Source organism: Octopus bimaculoides, chromosome 3 (genome assembly GCF_046866305.1).
Source record: "Octopus bimaculoides isolate indiv1 chromosome 3, ASM4686630v1, whole genome shotgun sequence".
Lineage (NCBI taxonomy): Eukaryota > Metazoa > Mollusca > Cephalopoda > Octopoda > Octopodidae > Octopus > Octopus bimaculoides.
Window position 1 is genome coordinate 97,404,337 of NC_142930.1, and position 19,621 is coordinate 97,423,957.

Consider the following 19,621-nt stretch of genomic DNA (forward strand, 5'->3'; position numbering starts at 1 on the left):
CTCATTGACTGTTTTTTTTTAAAGTTGCATTAGAGACCTGCATAGGGGAAGGTTGATCTGAAGGTTTGCATTGGGGATCTGGATTGGAGTAACTTAGGAAAACTTACCAACAGCCTTAACCAAAAAATAAGGGGCCTGTCCCTTCTTGGTTCACTCTAACCCCAACCCTAAACCCTAACCCTAACCCTAAAACCCTAACCCCGACCCTAAAACCGTAACCCTAACACCAACCCTAATCCTAATCCTAATCCTAACCCTAACACTAACCTTAACTCTAACCCTAATCCTAACCGTAAAACCCTAACCCTAACCCTAACCCTAAAACCCTAACCGTAATACCCTAGTGGAAATCGTGCGGGTGTTAATCTGAAAAATTACCAAACCCTTTTTGTGGTCCGAAAACGAGTTGGGGGGTGGTGGAAGCCTCGGAAATTTTATCCATTTATATTGTGTAATTCACTGACAAATTGTTACATACACCTCTTTGTTACATTGTTGTTGTGAAATATAAACAAAACTCTTTCGCTCCCAAAGTAGTATATGTGCGTATGTGTGAGAGTGAGAGTGGGAGAAAGATGAACGATTAAAAATAAATAAATGATTTGTTAGACGCTTTCTGTTTCCCTCTTCCACTTTTTCGTTCTTTTCTTTTGTTAGACGCTAGCAAACACTCTGTATTTCCCCCTCTTCTTCACGCGCGTACGCAGTTTGACTTCGCCATGTCAACAAACTTCAAGATTGGTAAAAGTTATGGTTGAAAATTGATTTTTATAGCTATACGCGGGTACCTCTGAGAGAAAAAGTTGACGAAAATGCAGATAGGGTCATGACGAAACTCCTCCTAAAATTGGAGCGACATGCGTGCTAATTTGTGGACGTGCATAAACTACATTCACATACGCACACACACACACACACACACACACACACACCCTGCCTTATATTTATATGATATATGAAATATATGTATATATACATATATACGACGGGCTTCTTTCAGTTTCCGTCTGCCAAATCCACCCACAAAGCTTTGATCGGCCCGAGGCTATAGTAAAAAACACTTGCCCAAGGTGTCACACAGTGGGACTGAACCCGGAACCATGTGGTTCGTAAGGAAGCTACTTACCACACAGCCACTCCTACGCCTATACGTTCACATTTCAATAATAAAACAATTTACATGGCAAAGTTCAATCTCATATAGTACGGAGAATCAAAACTAGGCATGTAGGTGTTTCTCTAAAATGGAACTTTCAATTTTAAAGCAAGCATTAGACATTCCAAGAGAATCTGCTATCTACTTTTCTATGCAGACGATGCGTCCAAAGCCGATTTACCTTGTTGGGAGATCTCTCATTATCATTGTTCTGTTATAAATTAGTACGTCTGACTATTAGATGATATAATTTTAATCAAATACCTATTACCTTAGGAAAAGGGATTTAACAGGTCAAGTTATGAATCCATATTTCATTTTATATTATGAGTTTTTTAAAGAACAGATATAAAGACCAGAAAAGAAAAAATAACTAAAGGTATGTTGTGGTCTGTGCATTTCGTTTCCTCTACTCTAAATATTTGATCAATAAAATTTAAAAAAATATTTTTCCACGATGTAAATATTTTATTTATCATCTGTAGAGTTTTCGATTACCATTCACTAGAATTTTAAGCAATGAAATAAAGGAAATCAACAATACAGAAAGCGAACATTTAATATTTTATTATGCATTTTAATTCGAAACTTGTTTTTCATTAAATATTCAAGAATAATTTTTGTATCCAAATGTTCATTGAAACAACCGATAACATAAATTATAGATGGCGCCTCTCAAAGACTGGCAATCCAAATCAGTTAGGCGAAACTAATCCTTTGTTCTCGTTGCATACTTTATTTATTATGCACTTTTAAACTTGTAAAATTAAAATAAATTCATTTAATCCACTCTGCCTCTCCAAATCCATGGTTTTCCTTTCATAAACCTCTCCCAGTCGAGATTAGAAAAGTCTGTCAATCTATAGATTTGCCTGAGATTTTGAAGCATACGTTTCACTTTTGCTCCCTAAGCATAGAATATTATGATAAGTTGATGTTCAGTATTACAAATCTATTCAACATGTCATGTTGTTTAGCTGTGATAGAGCCAATATTCCAGGAACGCTAAAGCAACGATGACGATAACATCCACAATGATAATTGTCTGACTCATGCCAATGAATTAGATCTGAAATCTTTTGAATGTTTTCATCGGAGAATCGTTAGAATGTCGGAAAAAAATGCTTAACGGCATTTCTTCCTGCTCTTTACATTTTGAGTTCAAATTCCTCAGAGGTCAATTTTGCCTTTCATCCTTTCGGGTCGATGAAATAAGTACCAGTCTTGTTCAGGGTTTTATGTAATTTAATAGCGCCCGCTCAGAATGTCAGGCCTTGAGATGTAGTAGAAATAACTACTACTACTACTACTACTACTACTACTACTACTACTACTACTAATAATAATAATAATAATCCTTTCTACTAAAGGCACAAGGCTTGAAATTTTGGAGGATGGGACAAGTTGATTACGTTGACCCCCAGTGTTTCACTGGTACTTATTTCATCGAGCCCGAAAGAATGAAAGACAAAGTTGACCTATGCGGAATTTGAATACAGAACATAAAGACGGACGAAATGCTGCTAAGCATTTTGCCCGGCGTGCTAACGATTCTGCCAGCTCGCCGCCTTGATGATGATGACACTACTACTACTACTACTACTACTACTACTACTACTACTACTACTTCTACTACTACTACTACTACTACTACTACTACTACTACTACTACTACTACTACTGTGGCTGATTACTGAAATGTTTTACTTGAATCATCTTTGAATATACTGCATTTCCAATAGATTAAAAGATACCAAATTAACAGACAAATACAAGAGTACGTCTTCATAAATGGAAAGTTCCCCATACTAAATAGGAAATACTCGTAGAAGGTAGTGATACCCCAATACCCACAAAATATACATATATAAGTACATATATTAGTAGGCTGTTATGTAGGCAAGTATATATATATATATATATATATAGGTAGGTAGGTAGGTAGGTAGGTAAATGGATATATCGGTAGGTAAACAGATAGATACACAGGTAAGTAGATATATAGGTATTAGGTTGTTCCTAAAATAATTGCCGCTACAAGTGTTGTAATTTGAAACGCAATTTTATCGTAGTATTTTAATTATATTTTGGGTAAATTTAGACGGACTTAATAATTGGTGTATGCTCTTTAATAATTTTCTACTTGTTTCAGACAGAAAATATTCTTGAAGCGTAGGCGCCCTTAAGTATAAATATGACAAAAAAAAAAACCTTCGCTTACTTTTCTTGCATGAGTTCAAGCTTGGGAACAATGGTTCCCAAACTGCTGCCAATATCAACAGAGCATGGGGAGAGAGGTCCACAAGTAATCACACAGTACAAAGGTGGTTTCAGAAATTCCGTAGTGGTGATGAAAGCCTTGAAGATGAAGAAGGTAGAGGACGGTCATGCAGTCTTGACAATGAACAATTGAAAGCAAATGTTGAACAAAGCCCACGTCAAAGTACCAGAAAAATGTCTCAGGCACTTGGTGTCGGTATTGCAACGGTCTCACGCAATCTGCAGAAGATTAGTAAGGTGAAAAAGCTTGATAAATGGGTCGACGAACTCAATGAAAATCAAAAAGTTCGGAGTTTTGAAGTGTGTTCGATGCTCTTCCTGCGAAACACCAATGATTCTTTTCTTGAACGAATTGTCACTTGTGATGAAAAGCGGACCCTTTATGATAACCGCATACGTGCGCCCAAAGAGACAAAAAACAGAAAGCAACAACGGAAAGAGTTAATATCCATTGACAAGGCTGCAAAAGCAACGAAAATTTTGTGAGAAAAAATATTTAAAAAATATAGAAAATACATGAGTGGAAATCGAACCGTTGAATGTGTCAGATAATAAGGCATTAAGACAATATGACTCTCTCCAGACTCGACGGAAAATATTTTCTTATTTTAGAATTCGCGCAGGCTTTTCATTTGCGCTTGAGGTCCAAAGATTACTGTAAGCTGTGTTTAAACAGAAGCTGAAATATTTGATGGGCCTCAAATCAGAAAATTGATGGAAGATAAGAACTTTGCAAATTCGATGAAGTGCATTGAAGCAGCAACATCAAATTCATTTGTAATAGTTGTAAATGGCTTTCTGGGCAACAAGAAAGAAGTCAGTTATATCGAAATAGTCGAAACATGCGGGAGAACCTTCAAAAGTTAGGATAAATATCAGCGTAAAGCTCCACGGTCACCTTGATAAATTGCCAAAACATTTTGACATAAGAACAGGGAGAACGTTTCCACTATGACATACAATCAATGGAACAAAGGTGTCAAGGAAGATGAGTCTTGCCTATGATGGGGAAGTATTGCTAGAACATAGCTTGTGATTTTCCTGAGGTTCAGCATTCAAGAAAATCATCCCAATGCAAGCTCATGGGAAATTAGGCATAAAAGATGACGTAATTTGTCTGTAAAAAATTTTCAGATTTTTACTAGTTTTTCAGTAGAATTAAAAAAAATATTCTGGTTTTGCAAAAAAAACAAATTCTGTGTATGTTTGTATGTTATGCCTTCTTTGGCATAAGCTGTTACATAAAAAAACCCCAAAACTATGAAATTCCATGGATCCTGTATCTTAAAATCTTGACGAGATGGTAATAAATGGATGTCATTTTCGGATTCAGTGTGTAAAAAAACCTCTAGTTCGGGTTCAATTTTTTTTTGAAAACAGAGAAAAAAAGCATTACCTTAAACACTAACTCTAATCCCTAGGGCATTGTTACTTCGTATCTTTTAATCAGGCATTTCTTAACAAGCACAAAAAAAAAAAGATTTTCTGAAGGTTAAGCTTCGCAACAGAAATTACTGGTTGTGATGTAATGTTTTTCTGTTTCATCACAGATATGTCTTGAAAATATTATGCTAGAATTTTTGATACATTCAGTGTAAGGAATTGTCAATTGCTATCAGCGTTGTTGCACCACTGAAAACTATCTTTCTCATTAGCTTGGCAAATAATTCTTGTTTATTCTTCTTCATGCCCTTCCTATTCGAAGATAAAGCAAAAATATTTCCATTCATTGTCATTTTTAGTCAGAATATGGAAGACATCGCAAGTGAAAGTTGCTAACTCTCTTAATCAAGCAGTATTATTTCACTAGATTTATTATCATCCAATTTCTCACATTCAAACACAAATGAAAGTCGTAGGATATCTCTGTATTGAATTTAATCACAAGATAAAAGATGAAATAAACAGTAAAGGAAATGAAATAAACAGGAAAGTTGGATGGAATAAACATGCAGAGGTTGTTGGCCATCTAAGTGCATTTGGTTGATTGCTTACTTTGGCTCAAATACTTTATTGTCAACTAATGAGAAGTGATTAGGTTGAAATGTTTGGCTAGAAATCAGCTGTTTAGTCGCTCGTCAGTTAGATTCAAGACGTTAAATTGCAGAGGTTTAGGACTTAATGTTCGCTAGTTAAGTGGATTTAGTATACTGGCTGGTTGGTCATAGTCGGTTGTTGTTGTTGCTTAGCTCTTGATCAGTTCTGATTGAGCAGAATTATGATAAAAGGCGTTCCAGCCTTACCCACTGCTCAGTTTTATTTTCAAACATATATCTAGGACTAATGTGTCTTTTTTTAAAGACGCAAGAGCGAGATTTGAGAGTTATTTAGCTGCTATGTTTAGCAAGCGAAGCAACAGACGCCCCTTCATTGGCTCGGGGTCATAGGTGTTGTCATTTAAACCCAGGTCAGTTGTCGACGACTAGACATAATTAAAAACATTCCAATTAAGGTCATCTTATTTTTTAATATCAAGGATTATACTGTCCGGTGCATTTTTCTTTGATTTAGACGTTAGCGTGTTATCTGAGAGTTGACTGCTATTTCTAGTAAGTTGAGCCAATAGGTTCAGAGACGGCGATGGCTTATTAGAAGAAGGTTTAGAGTTGATAAAGCGATTAAAGGCGTTCGATGTATCTCTGTGTCGTTCAAAGATGTGTGCAGGTAATGGGACTAATTAAAATGATGAGCTGATGATTTCAAACGATTCACTCTCTGCGTCTCAATATGAGATGAGTGTGATAGCAAAGTGGAGTTGCGAACGTTGAAGTCACTGACAACAATGACTTCAAAGACAGTTGATGTGCGTTATATACACTAATGTTTATACAATTTTTTTTTTAATTCGAATCTTTAGAACAGTTGACAAAATAATAAGAATAAAGTAATAACCAGAACAAATTATGCTGATAATGCGTTTAATATATTTTCAATAAACAATGCGAGGCTTTCCTGTTTAATTTTCTATTGAATAAACTTATGTTTTTAAAATAAATTTTCTTCGTTTAATCTCAATGAACATTTGTCGAATAGATCATGAGTAAATAATACACAATGTATATTAAAGAGAAATTATTAAAGCTGAATACTATGACAGACAATAAAACAATAGGATGGGCGTTACTTGACAGAAATTATGTGCAGACAATACAAACAACAATTTGCACCAAACATGTTAGTTATTGTCATCTACATAGAGAAAAAGCCAGCAAAAGTAAAATTTTAAGCAATAAATTTATTATTTTATTTTAAACATAATAATATTTCTACGATGTTGCCTATTTTGCTTTAGACCTGTTACTCCATTATAGACACGAAGCGAGAAGTGCTGGATTAAATTACTTAACAGTACTAATCGGTTATTTGAGTTCGAACTCCATCGAAGTCAGTAGTCACTCCTCCATTTGTTGTCGGTAAAAAAGAAACCAGTTTTGTACTGTACTTGATTCAACCAACTACAACCTGATCCAACAAATATGCAGTAATCCCTCGACTATCGCGGGCGTTACGTTCCAAAACCCCGCGCGATAGGTTAAAATCTACAAAGTTGAAACAGTACTGTATTATATATATTTTAAAAATTATATTTATAATTTGTATATATTTATTTTATTATAAATGCAAAACAACACCGCGGAGGAAAGGACGTAAGCTTAATTAATAAACCGCGATAGGTGAACGACAGTATGGCGAAGGATTACTGTAATATATAATATACACTCTGTGGAGGCGCAATGACCCAGTGGTTAGGGCAGCAGGCTTGCGGTCATGGGATCGCAGTTTCGATTCCCATACCGGACGTTGTGAGTGTTTATTGAGCGAAAACACCTAAAGCTCCATGAGGCTCCGGCAGGGGATGGTGGCGAACTCTGCTGTACTCTTCCACCACAACTTTCTCTCACTCTCACTTCCTGTTTCTGTTGTGCCTGTAATTCAAAAGGGTCAGCCTTGTCACACTATGTCACGCTGAATATCCCCGAGAACTACGTTAAGGGTACACGTGTCTGTGGAGTGCTCAGCTACTTACACGTTAATTTTACGAGCAGGCTGTTCCGTTGATCGGATCAACTGGAACCCTCGACGTCGTAAGCGACGGAGTGCCAACAACAACAATAATATACACTCTATTCGACAAGATGGTGGTGTGATCAAATCCAAAGTACTCCTGTTTGATTGAAAGCCTTCTAATCATTGCTATACCGTTCGTTCTAGTCTCAGTTATTGCGTATCTTGGACTACATATTCAGTGTGTTGCTAATTAGAGGAAGTTTTGACCACTATTTCTAGCATGGCGAGCAGACACGTTGGATCAACTGTGACAGCCCTCATACCTTAAGGGTTTATGAAATCTTTCATAAGTTATGGGAAGTTATTTTCGAAATAATTGGGGTTTAAATAAATAAATCTACTCTGAATGCAAGTATTATATTATCAGTGAATTGATTTTGGTCTGATTAGCGGTTGCGATCCTCTGTCTGGGCAACTGATATCGATACCTATTTATTCGGTATTTTACAGCTTAGTGGGAGGAGTAAAAATAACTACTGACATTTTATTGAAACTTCCATTATTCGTAGGACTAAGGTAGGAAGTTATCTTCTGACTGGAGATCTGGCTTGAATGCTTGGAAAAGAAACGGCTTTATTAAAGACCTCGACGGAACAGCTGAGGTATTAAACAGGACAACTTATTTTGTTTACCATTCAATAATAAGACTGATATATCTGATGGACTTCAACAAAGATCGAAACCAAAATCTTGTTTGAAAACTTAAATCTTAACTAGGCAGCCGTGTTTGCGTCACTTAATAAAAGTTTTGTTCGTATGTGAAACTTAGAAGAGAATAAGCATTATCGAAAAGTCAGTTTTAGTTGTTCGTTCATACCTCAGACTCAGGCATGCATGGTTGGGCTCAGAGCTTTGTGTGTGTCACAACGTTGTTTGCTTTAGATGGTCAGCTGCACGTTGTGTCAGAGTGATGCGCTGTATCAGTAACAGTTATAAACACTGTGATGGTCGCTCGCAGATGCTAGCACTCACATGTCTCTGATGATTGCGTGTTCATCTCACGACATTCAGCCCATCCACACCGTTTCTCTAAAGGAGTGTCAGAAGTGGCCGGAACATTTGAGTCGACTTCTATAACTTTCATCATACAATCATACATACATGCCCAATTACATACATACATACATACATACATACATACACATACATACGTACGTACATACATACATACATACATACATACATGCACACACATACATACGTACGTACGTACATACATACATACATACATACATACATACATACATACATACATACATACATACATATATTTGTATAGGGAAGTATTCATTTTCCCGAATAATGAATACTATTCCCTATATTGTTTATAACAAGCCTGGTAAAAAAAAAATGGTTGACAGTTGAGCGGACTACTTTTTTCTCCATGAACAAAGAGACGTTTAGTGTCTCCAAGTAATCTCAGGCTCTGTCATATAACCTATACAAGTTACAAATTAGGACATCTAGAACAAGAGAAATCACGAGAAAAAACGAGATGAAAGTGTGTTAAAAACGTGGAATGGTGAAAAACGAAAAAAACAAAGTAAAAAAGAAAAAAAGGAGAAGAATTAGAGTTATGTGCCCATTGACTGTGAAGTCGTAAGGTTAAATAGTGTAGAATCAACGGAAAAGGTTCTAGAGTTTTCGATACAGCTTCTCAATCTGGAAAGGGTGGTGTCCCCCAGTTCAACAAATAAAACTTATCTGTTTGCTGGTATTTGCTGAAAATTCATGATCTGGAATTCAGCAGTGCGGTGTAGTTCATTGAACTAAAAAAGATACGCTATCTTCCACTTTTTTTTTTTTTTTAGATCGCATGGCCTTATTAGATCTATAAATTTCACCACACTGCTGAATTCCAGATCAGAAATTTTCAGCAAATGCAAACATATGTACAAGTTTCTTTTGGCAAATTGGAGAACGTCACCCTTTGTGGACTGAGAAGCTGTATCGCAGAAGTAATAATGACCTTAACAAATCAATCATAAAAAGAGGAGACAGTTTATTGGATTTTAATTTGTTTGTTATTTTTATTGTTCCGGTGGTGGTTGTGATGATCTGTGGGGGTGCTTCATTTATTTTTTATTTACTTCGGTAAGAACCATTGAATAAAAATGAAGGAAGCTTCCGGTGAGTGAGCATTCCTAAACAGTTTTGTTGCTCTATCAAAGGCATTAATATTTACTATATTATGGATTAGTCAGAAAAAGTCTGGTATCGCCCTTAAACTTTTTCAAGGCTTTCAAGAATGGGGAAAGGAGAGGAAGACAGAATATCATTCTGGGGTTATTCTCAAACTGGAGAACTGGTCTGAATGCTTTCGATGGAGTAGGGGTCACCTAAAGGTACTCAAAGGTCAGGCTGTGATTGGAAGTGTTAAACTGGTGACATATCTCCAATAGTGTCTTGATCGAGCAGATATTTGTGATCAAGGTCGTTCCAGATGTGACTATATATATATATATATATAGCTAGTGCATACACCTTACATATACACACGCGCGCACGTACACACACACACACACACACACACACACACACACACACACACACACACACACACACACACACAATGTTTACTTTTCCGTTAAGGTAAGATCAACAAAAAGTATTCTATCTGGTGAGAGATAAATATATTTCTGTAACACAAGCGATATATGTACAAATGCAAAGTTCACAAGTACTTCGACTGTCCTCGACTATCATAACCTTTTATGCAGGCGTTGTGTGTGTAGGATTATTAATGTAAAAGACAGCTGGGTGTAATGTGAAGGAAATTTCACTGCTATTTCTAGCACGCTAAACGATTATATAGAGGTTCTCTCATCTGCTTGGTATTCACGTCTTTCCCAAAGGTATTAGCGAATAAAATTTGCGACAGTCGGGAATCGAAACCCAAGTGCAGACATCATCCACCGACAACTTAATTGGCCTTTGCTGGTTACAAGTGGCGGAAATCCTGCAGCTTGAGGAAAATGATAAGCATGGTTTTGCATCTATATAAACACGTTAAAAAAAAACATAACGAAAACAAAGCACACACACACACACACACACACACACAATCTGTATAAATATTTGTGTCATATGATATACTTTTAAGTTGTCAAATGAAGTTGAAGTGAGGACAGCACTGATATTTTTCTCCGTATAAATACTGTGCTTTCTGGAGGAGCAAATATTTTTCTCGTTTTAATTTTCTGCAGTTCATTCTATAAACACCATGATTTCAAAATTTATATTTTTGTTATGTTGCTTGCCGCTAGTTTCATCAAAAAGTTGCATACATCTAAAAATGTCGCTCATTCATATTCGGAAGAGGATGATTGAAATGGACAAAAAAATTGACGCCATTTATGCAGAAATTACTAAACCGGGTGAGTTATAACACATTTCTTCTTCAAATATGAACTAATTATAACAAGAAAAAAAAAATTCTGTTTGTGAATTACTAAGTTTGCAACCCTTTGAAAACTATTTGTGTTTAACGTATGCATGTTCTTTTGCAGCTATCTTTTTTCTTACACGTTAATAGTTTCATTTGCAACAGCTGTGAATTATTTTTAAATGCTTTTTGAATACTGTTTGGAATTTGGGTCGAGAGAATTTGGGTCGAGAGAATTTGCTGTTACAGTTCCTAGACAGCATATATGACCATGATTCAAAACAACTGTGTAGAAGCAATCGCCATCACAAAAGATGTTGTAGCAGAAGAAATTTCCAGAAGGCTGTGAGTTGTTAGTTCACCACTGAAGTCTTCTTCCGTATTATTTCAAAGGAAAATATGCTGGAGTATTGGCGTTATCTTCTACAAGACCACGGGAGGATTTTGAGTATAGTCAGCACTGAAGAATTAGCTCGACAAATTAGGTTCAAGTTATAACCTACCGCCTATCAAAAAAAAAAAAAAAAAGAAAAAATTGAAGATGGATAGATCTTTGGCCGCTCCAGTGCCAACGACGAACTTCAATGCCAACGATACTACCGCTTCTGCATTGTCAATTAGCGGTGCTATTTGCAACGAGACGAATTGGTCTATGCATATGGAGCAGATAGTCAGAACAGATGGTCAATAATACTGGTGCTTGTTACCTGTTTAAAGGACACTGCACAAGGATAGAAAGCAAAATTAACCCTCGATAGATTTTGAAATAAGAATTAGAAAACCATATGCGTATATATTTATGTATTGCTAAAGTTATTTGGTTGTTGTTTAGCTCAAGGCCAGCCCTCATCTATGATTAAACACGCCCCAGTCGTAATCATTCCGTCTTCTTTAAAAGCCATGCTGTATCGAGTGTAACATTTCCTTTTCAAGACGGCGGGATGTGGTTTGAGGGAAAATTATCAGTTCTTTCTTGTATATCGAATGACCATGTAAAGCCTCGTTTGTTGCTTCGAGTTTATATTCAACATCGGTCCTGTCCTAATTGAGTGGACTTATGCCTTAAGGAGGTCGAGCCGGAATAATCCTTTCTCTCTTTCCTCATTTAATGTATTGGGTTATCCGGAAATTTTGTGCCGATTTTTAAAGGAAAGAAAAAGGTCAATAAATACTTGCCATTACATTTTTAATCAACCAAATATGAACCATTTTGTTGCACAATACATCTCCATCTTTCCTTTAACTTGAAAAGACCCTCTTCCCAGAATTGAGGTGGTTTCATGGAAAATAAGTCGAAAGGTAAGCTACTATAAATCGGCACGAACTTTCCGGACAACCCATTAAATTTGAGTAACTTTACTGTTTCATGAACAATCCATTTTCAATATCTCTTGCTGATCTCCCTTCCGAGGACATAACCATGCGGGAGCAGTTCATAGAACTCAACTCAACAGCTATCTAGCCCAGTGGTTCTCAAAAATCATTTCAACAGCTATCTAGTCCAGTGGTTCTCAAACTTTTAAAAATCTTTGCTTCGCGGTCCCCTGGCCATTTTTGAAAGGCATCGCGGTCCCCGGCCTATTTTGGCAGGAATAAGAGATTAATCAAATGCAAAATTTTCGCGATTATACTACTATCAGGTTTAAGTAGTTGAATGCACAAAACATCAATAATGCCATCAAATATAAATGTTAGATGTAAGCATAAAATAACAACCATGACACTAACACGACACCAGATGTTGGCAAAATGTTATGAAAAAATTAACATTTTGTTTCTTTTTAGGCTATGAAGTAGGGCCACAGTTAACTATACCAAACTTTAATTATTCATTAGTAATTTATACTTTCAAACCCATTTTCACAAATATTAAGTTCGGTGGCAAGTAAGGTCCGGTGTAAGAAAGGGACCATCGGCATTGATGTAGTGCTTAATTCTTTGTTTATTTTCTCCGATTCTTTCCTTGATTCGTATATATATTTGCCGAAAACCAATAGAAGACAGGATATTTTTTGATAGATGTATTAAAGAAAAATCATTAAACCTGTTCAAAATAAGGATTAATGTGACTGCTGTATTTGCTTTAGCTTTACCAACTCGTCTATATTTGGCTGGGTTCTGGATAAAGCAACCCTCATATCGTGTGTAACATCCAGTCTGTTTCGTTGTTTGCTTTTTATCGATTGAAGAGCCGAAAACGCCAACTCGCACTCATAAGTGGTTGTGAAGGGAACTAGATATTTCAGTGCCATCTTTGAAATATCTGGATAAAGTTGTGCTATCTGAATCCAAAAGTCACGACAACTCATTTCACGAAAGATCTGTTTTGCAGTTCCGTCATTCAACAATTCTATGAACTGCTCCTGCATGGTTATGTCCTCGAAAGGGAGATCAGCAAGAGATATGGAAAATGGATTATTCATGAAGCAGTAAAGTTGCTCAAATTTTTCCAAATAGGGAAAATATAGGGATAATTCTTCCCCAAGAATGCATATACGGTTTCGCATCACCTCAACCATATCATCATCGACGAGGAACTCGTTTTCCTCAATGAATCTATTAAGCTGAGGGGAAAAGGTGCAAAATTTTTCCTCTGCAATTTTGAAGCCCAAAGTTCCAGTTTCATTTTAAACGCAGATATTTTTTCACAACAGTGAAGTACTGTCATGCCTTTTCCTTGCAAGGTTAAGTTAAGAGTGTTGAAAGAGTCGAATATATCCATCAAAAATGCCAGACATATAAGAAATCGGACGTCACAAAATTTAACTCGCAAACAAAGCTTCGAGTCCCGAATAAATTCACTTATTTCGTTTCGAACCCAAAAAACTCGCATCAGTACTTTCCCTTTAGATAACCATTGGATGCGAGAGTGCAACAGAAGATTTTCGAAATCGGCATCATTTTCTCGGCATAAATCTGCGAAGAGACGAGAATTTAGTGCCCCAGCTTTGATGAAGTTGACTACAGCAATAACGTCATTCGGAACACTTTTAACTGTATCTGGTAAAATCTTAGCCATAAGAGCTCGTCGGTGAATCGTACAACGTGTCCCAAGAGCATTCGAGGCTTTTTGTTTGACAAGTGTTTGAAAACCCGAGCGGCAACCTAGCATAACCGGAGCGCAGTCAGTGCAGGCACCGACACAGTGTTCCCAATTGATGTCATGTGCACGAAAGAAGTTGTCAACTTTGACAAAAATGTCTTTTTCTGTCGTTTTAGAGTGGAGAGATTCACAAAACAGAAAATCGTCTTCCATACTCTTATTGTGAATATACCGTACAAAGACGCACAGTTGAACCATATTCGCGATATCCGTAGATTCATGAAGTTCGATAAAAAAAAAAGTTGAACGTGGAATTCTTTATTTTTGCCACCACTTGGGAAAATATATTTTCAGATAATTCGGCGATTCGTCTGTTGACGGTGTCATTTGAAAGGGAGACATGTTTCAGTTTTCAAAGCAAGCATTGGCCGAAAACATTTGAAATAATTATTCCGCAACAAGGCAAGACCAGTTGTTCTCCAATGTTATGTGACTTTTTTGTGGTGGCGAATTTTTTCGAAATTTCGTAGGAAGTTTTGAGACTAGAAGCAATATCAAAAGAAAAACTTCCCGTGTCATCAAATCTAGAGCGTATCAGAGCATCAGCTTTTTGTCTGAAAAAATCCTACTTTTTGTTAACAAAGCCAGGGTGTTTTGTTTCCAAGTGAGGCTTTAACTTTCTAGGTTTAAGAAATGATGCCAAAACCTCGGAACCTAGAACGCACTGCGGTCTTTCCTCCCCATTTAGAATTATACCAGTAAAGGCAAATTTTCTTTTCTTTCTTGGATTCATTCTAAAAAAACAAATTTACATGGTGTCAACCGTGCAACTAATGGTAATTGATAAACTACATCTCCACATTCGATTTGGCAAAATCATTCGACTTGACAGCTTTATTTTACTTTGAAAATGAATCATGATCGAGTAATCATAATCCTAACGCACCATAACATAAAACAGTTTATGTAAACTTACATTAGATTACGAAGATAATGAATTTCTCTGTAACGGTTAATCGTCTGAGACCAATTGAAATTGATGAAATCACACGTGCGTAGAAGACCACTTGCAAAAAGGAAAGTCTGCTTAATCAAGTTGCACTGTGAATAAATAGTGCTTTAAAGCTGCATCTATAATCACAGACCACACACTTGAGACTAAAATTGCCAGCATAACGGCCGATACAGTGCGCTGTATACGTATGCGTGCACCCGCGAGTGTGACCTTACCTTGCATGTCTAGACAGGTATTGCCAACCTACCAGCATACTACATTCGACGGCAGTGCACGTGAGAATCGCGTATGCATACAAATACCCACTATGAACATACGATTATCTTTTGGTTTAAAAAAAATTTCTAAAATTGTTGGTGATTTGTCACTCAATTGCAGAAAAAATTTCCGATGCCTTCGCGGTCCCCGCAAAATCGCTTCGCAGTCCCCATATTGAGAACCACTGATCTAGTTTAACCTTTGAACTACTACATGACGTCTGAGTTTAAAGTGGTCCCTCAATTACACACTAGACCAGTGGTTCCCAACCTGGGATCCGCGGACCCCTGGTGGTCTGCAAAGGTAGTACAGGGGGTCCGTGAACTAAATTCAAAATTTCATATTTATATATATATATATATATTAAAAGGGGCCCGTGGGAAAACTCATTTAAATAAGTGTTGGGAACCACTGTTGGGGACCACTGCGAAAAGGCTTGGAACCACTGCACTAGACTGTAAGTTATTAATTTTTAATTCTCAAATACCTATACAAAGTCTTTAAGATTGACATAAAATAGAATATTTACTAACGTATCAATTCTTCTAAATCTTTGTATTATTTCTATTTTAAAAAATTGTTTTCTTTGTCTTTTTTATTTTTTAGAGGAAGTGCCATATGATTGTGAAGATGTAAAAGAAAAATCCAAAGAACCAGATTTGGAAAGTGGAGTTTATATTATTGAAGTGCCTGGCTGTTCACGAAAGAAAGTGTATTGTAATTTTACTAACGATGAATCTTGGACGACTATTTCTCGCCGGGTTCATGACCAAAATATTTTTAATAGAACTTGGGATGAGTATGCTAAAGGTTTTGGAAAAGGTAAAGCGGATTATTGGCTTGGCAACGATATTATACATAGCCTGACAAATATGCATAAATATAAGCTGCGAATTTCTATGGAAGGTTTCGGTATAAAAAATGGCAAAGCATATTCTTTGTATGAAAGTTTCCAAATTGGCCACAAAAATCTTTCATATCCGTTAATCTTAGGGAAGTATCTCCCGAAAGAAAGTAACGGTGGAGATAGTTTTCGACCTACCAGCAGATGCAATGAAACCGCTAATTATAATAAAACCTTCTCGACTGTTGATTATGGCGTAGCGACTCAGTGTGCCAAGAGACGCAGCGGTGGTTGGTGGTTTACCGACTGTGGTTGTTCTAATTTGAACGGTGAAATAATCCCGGGTGGCTCCATCTCATCGTCTGATTACAAAAGAGGAATTTATTGGGACACTCTTTACTATAATCTGTGGGATATGAAATCTCCTTTACGTAAAGTTGTTTTGGAAATCGCAAGGGTTTGAAAGATGAGGATTTTATCTTTCTAAATGAACAGAAAGGTACAGTGTTTAGATTGTAATAAACTGTCATTAACGAATTAACTTCGAGTGTGTATCAAGACATGGATAACTATAAAGTTCGCATGCAGAATATATTGAACCGGAATTTTTGACGTAGAGTTAAAATATATACCCCTAAGACGCCGAAATAAACAAGGACGCCTCGTATTTTGTGTACATCATTCATTGAAGCTTTGAAACTTATGGGAGTTTCAGATTTATATCGTTATTGAGATTCCCACCCTCCACAACCCCGGTTCAACATGAAGCCCGTTTTCTTTTCTGTAATAAAATATTTCGGTTTTAATCAGAATACATTATTATTCATGAAATTTAGCGTTTCTGTATTTTCATATCCAATATGTACAGTTTTTTCTGAATAAAAAAGATTAAAGGAAAAATCCTTAAACAATTGACTTTTGCAGTGCGTATGTTGAAGATTTTTTTGTCTCAAAAGATTTTGAAAAAAGACATCCCCCCCCCCCCCAAACGGAATTTACAACTAAAATCTTTGTTAAAATGTAAGCAAGTCTTTAGAATCACAAAATAAATTTTAGGTTCTGCTTATGATAACATTTTGTAGACACTTTTTGCCGTTTAATTATGTATCTGAAACATTTGTTAACGTGTCCAACTAACCTCAGGGATTAAGAATTCAAATGTGAATCTGCTAAAAATGATTGAATAGAAACTATCAGTTCTGGTCCGTTTTTCCAGTAAATGTTTTGTTTCTTACTGCTTTTAGTCAAGTTATTTTCATTTTCAGGCAAAACCAGCCATATTTTATGTACGATCAATACGTAGAATTTCTATGTTAGCATTTGCTGATTTTTGTTTTTCTGATGACGCTATCCTGCCCATCGTTTGTTTTCTTTTTTTTGGATAAAAATAACTTCAATGAGATTTTCCCAAGGACTGTTATAGATGTAGCATTTTTGAGCATTAGTACTAAATGAGTTCTAAGTTGCATACAAAGTGACTCGGTTCATATTTACTGCCGCATTTTCGGGGCTTAAAACAAAAATTTTATAAAAACTGAAGTTTCAAAAGTATTACGCATTTTTTTTTCTTTTTTTTTTTAGCCTATAAACTTAAAAATTGGGAATGAAATTTTCAAATGATAATGTTCACATCAGCTTTAATTACTATAATGGTAAAACGAAAGGAGATGGAAACCGCTTCGCAGAATCAGCAGCTTGGCTCAACGAGTGTTCCATAAATATATTTCAAAATATAACAGAAGTTTTTCGTAGTCATCTTGGTCAATATTTTTGAGTTTGTGATATATTTTCATGTAGGGTGTCTTTAAAGGATCGCCGAGTCTCTTATCCAAGCAGACCTTAGTTCTATACAGATGTAGTAATCAAAACAATCAGGACTGTTGTTTATCTTCTCGCATTGGAAACCTTGTTTCCATTTATGCAAATTTATTCATGAATTCATATTGTTATTAACGTAACAATAATGGATTCTAAGTGTTACTATGTAATACTTAAATGTTTTCTAAGTGAATTAAAATATCTTTCAGTTTGTTTATTTGCAAAATAATTTTTTTATACTATTCGTGGAATTTTCCAAATTTTTATTCTTTTCAAATCATGAGATAAATTTTCTTAAAGCTGCAACTATCAAGACCTACACATCGTAGAAACAGCTGCTGCTCTGAGTCACCAAATTAAATGAAAATTCCCGATGAAGCAAATATTATAAATCGGTTGCCATATACACTTATACCATTTTTTATACATAGCTTTTGTTTTTGGGAATGAAATTACTTACCCATTAGCAAAATAATGTCGTGCATTAATTGATGGGAAATGAGGCGATGGTTGTAATTTGTACTAACTATTTTGCTCCGGATGACCGGTTCACAAGTCACACCCGACAAAATTTCACGCTGACATCTTGTAAAGTGATATTAAATATTTACACAAAGTTGGCCTCACACTAGTTAGTTATTCTGGGGTTAGACTCAGCTTTCAAAATAAATATCATCGTGGCCGTTAAAATAAATCGATATCAAATTATTAGTATCGATTTAAATCGACTGCCACAGGCCTCACTTTCGCTAATTTCTGGCCTTGTGTCGAAGATCAAAATTTTTTATCTAACACGGATTTCTACAGTAAAGATTTGAAAACCCGACAAGGTAGTTGCAAGTTACACAGGCACTTGCTACTTTGCAAATTGTAAGCATTGGAATATTTCTTTTTATTTTAAAATTAAGAGTAATAATGAGCCATCTAAGCGTACGTTTCAATTAAATGTATCTTTTCTAAAGTTTGTAACAACGAAAATAAACAATGAAACTTTTTAGTTTCTGTTGTAGATATGATTGGGTCAAGATTTCGATCCCCTTCAATGACAAAACACCAAAGAAGCAATGCCAAAAGTTATACTTAGTGAGTTGAAATTTTATGATTAGCATTCTTATGAAACAAAATGCTGACAGTCTTATCTGTAAAAGAACGACTTTCTTAAATCTAAGATATGCCAAAATATACACGATGTTTATGTTTACAAATTCCTTTTTCCATAGGTATACCATAACAGGTAGAACGAAAGAAAGACGACGACAACAGCTACCCATATTATCTACTCATACCATCTGAGGCTAAGTAAATCCACATAGGGTTTGAATCCTGAAAATAGACGAAAGAAAATAAAATTAGACAAAGCTAAGATCTATTGTGCTATAGTCTGAGTTAAAGAGGAAGCCTATTTTGTTGCTGGAATTGCTAAAAATACCAGCTAAATTTCCCTTAAACTACACCATTTCGCCTTAAATAGCAAGAGACACAAGGTAAATGTCTCTGATTTGCAAAATGAGGATGAGTCACATCTAGCAAGCCTTTGATGATAGGTTTGTGGATTAATAATATATCACTTAAGTGCGTGATATTTTATCCTCTCTTCTGGCTTATTGGTGTCCACACATTATTGTTGTGTCCACACATTATTAAAGGCCATTCATCTATTTATATGGCTAAAAAGAAACTGATCCAAAGTGCGGCAGTGACAAATTTGTATGGTTAGTCAAATAAAAGTCGCTCAGAAGTTATCTCCCTTGCAC

The 19,621-nt window shown here is 35.9% G+C and overlaps 1 protein-coding gene across 1 annotated transcript; it reads left to right on the plus strand.

Moving 5' to 3' along the window:
* Positions 1 to 10,604: 10,604 nt before the first annotated feature.
* On the plus strand, positions 10,605 to 16,957 carry LOC106868050 (microfibril-associated glycoprotein 4). The gene is made up of 2 exons (XM_014913159.3): positions 10,605 to 10,881; positions 15,812 to 16,957. The coding sequence occupies exons 1-2, from the start codon at positions 10,728 to 10,730 to the stop codon at positions 16,510 to 16,512; spliced, it is 855 nt and encodes a 284-aa protein (XP_014768645.1). The 5' UTR covers positions 10,605 to 10,727; the 3' UTR covers positions 16,513 to 16,957.
* The last annotated feature ends 2,664 nt before the right edge of the window (positions 16,958 to 19,621 follow it).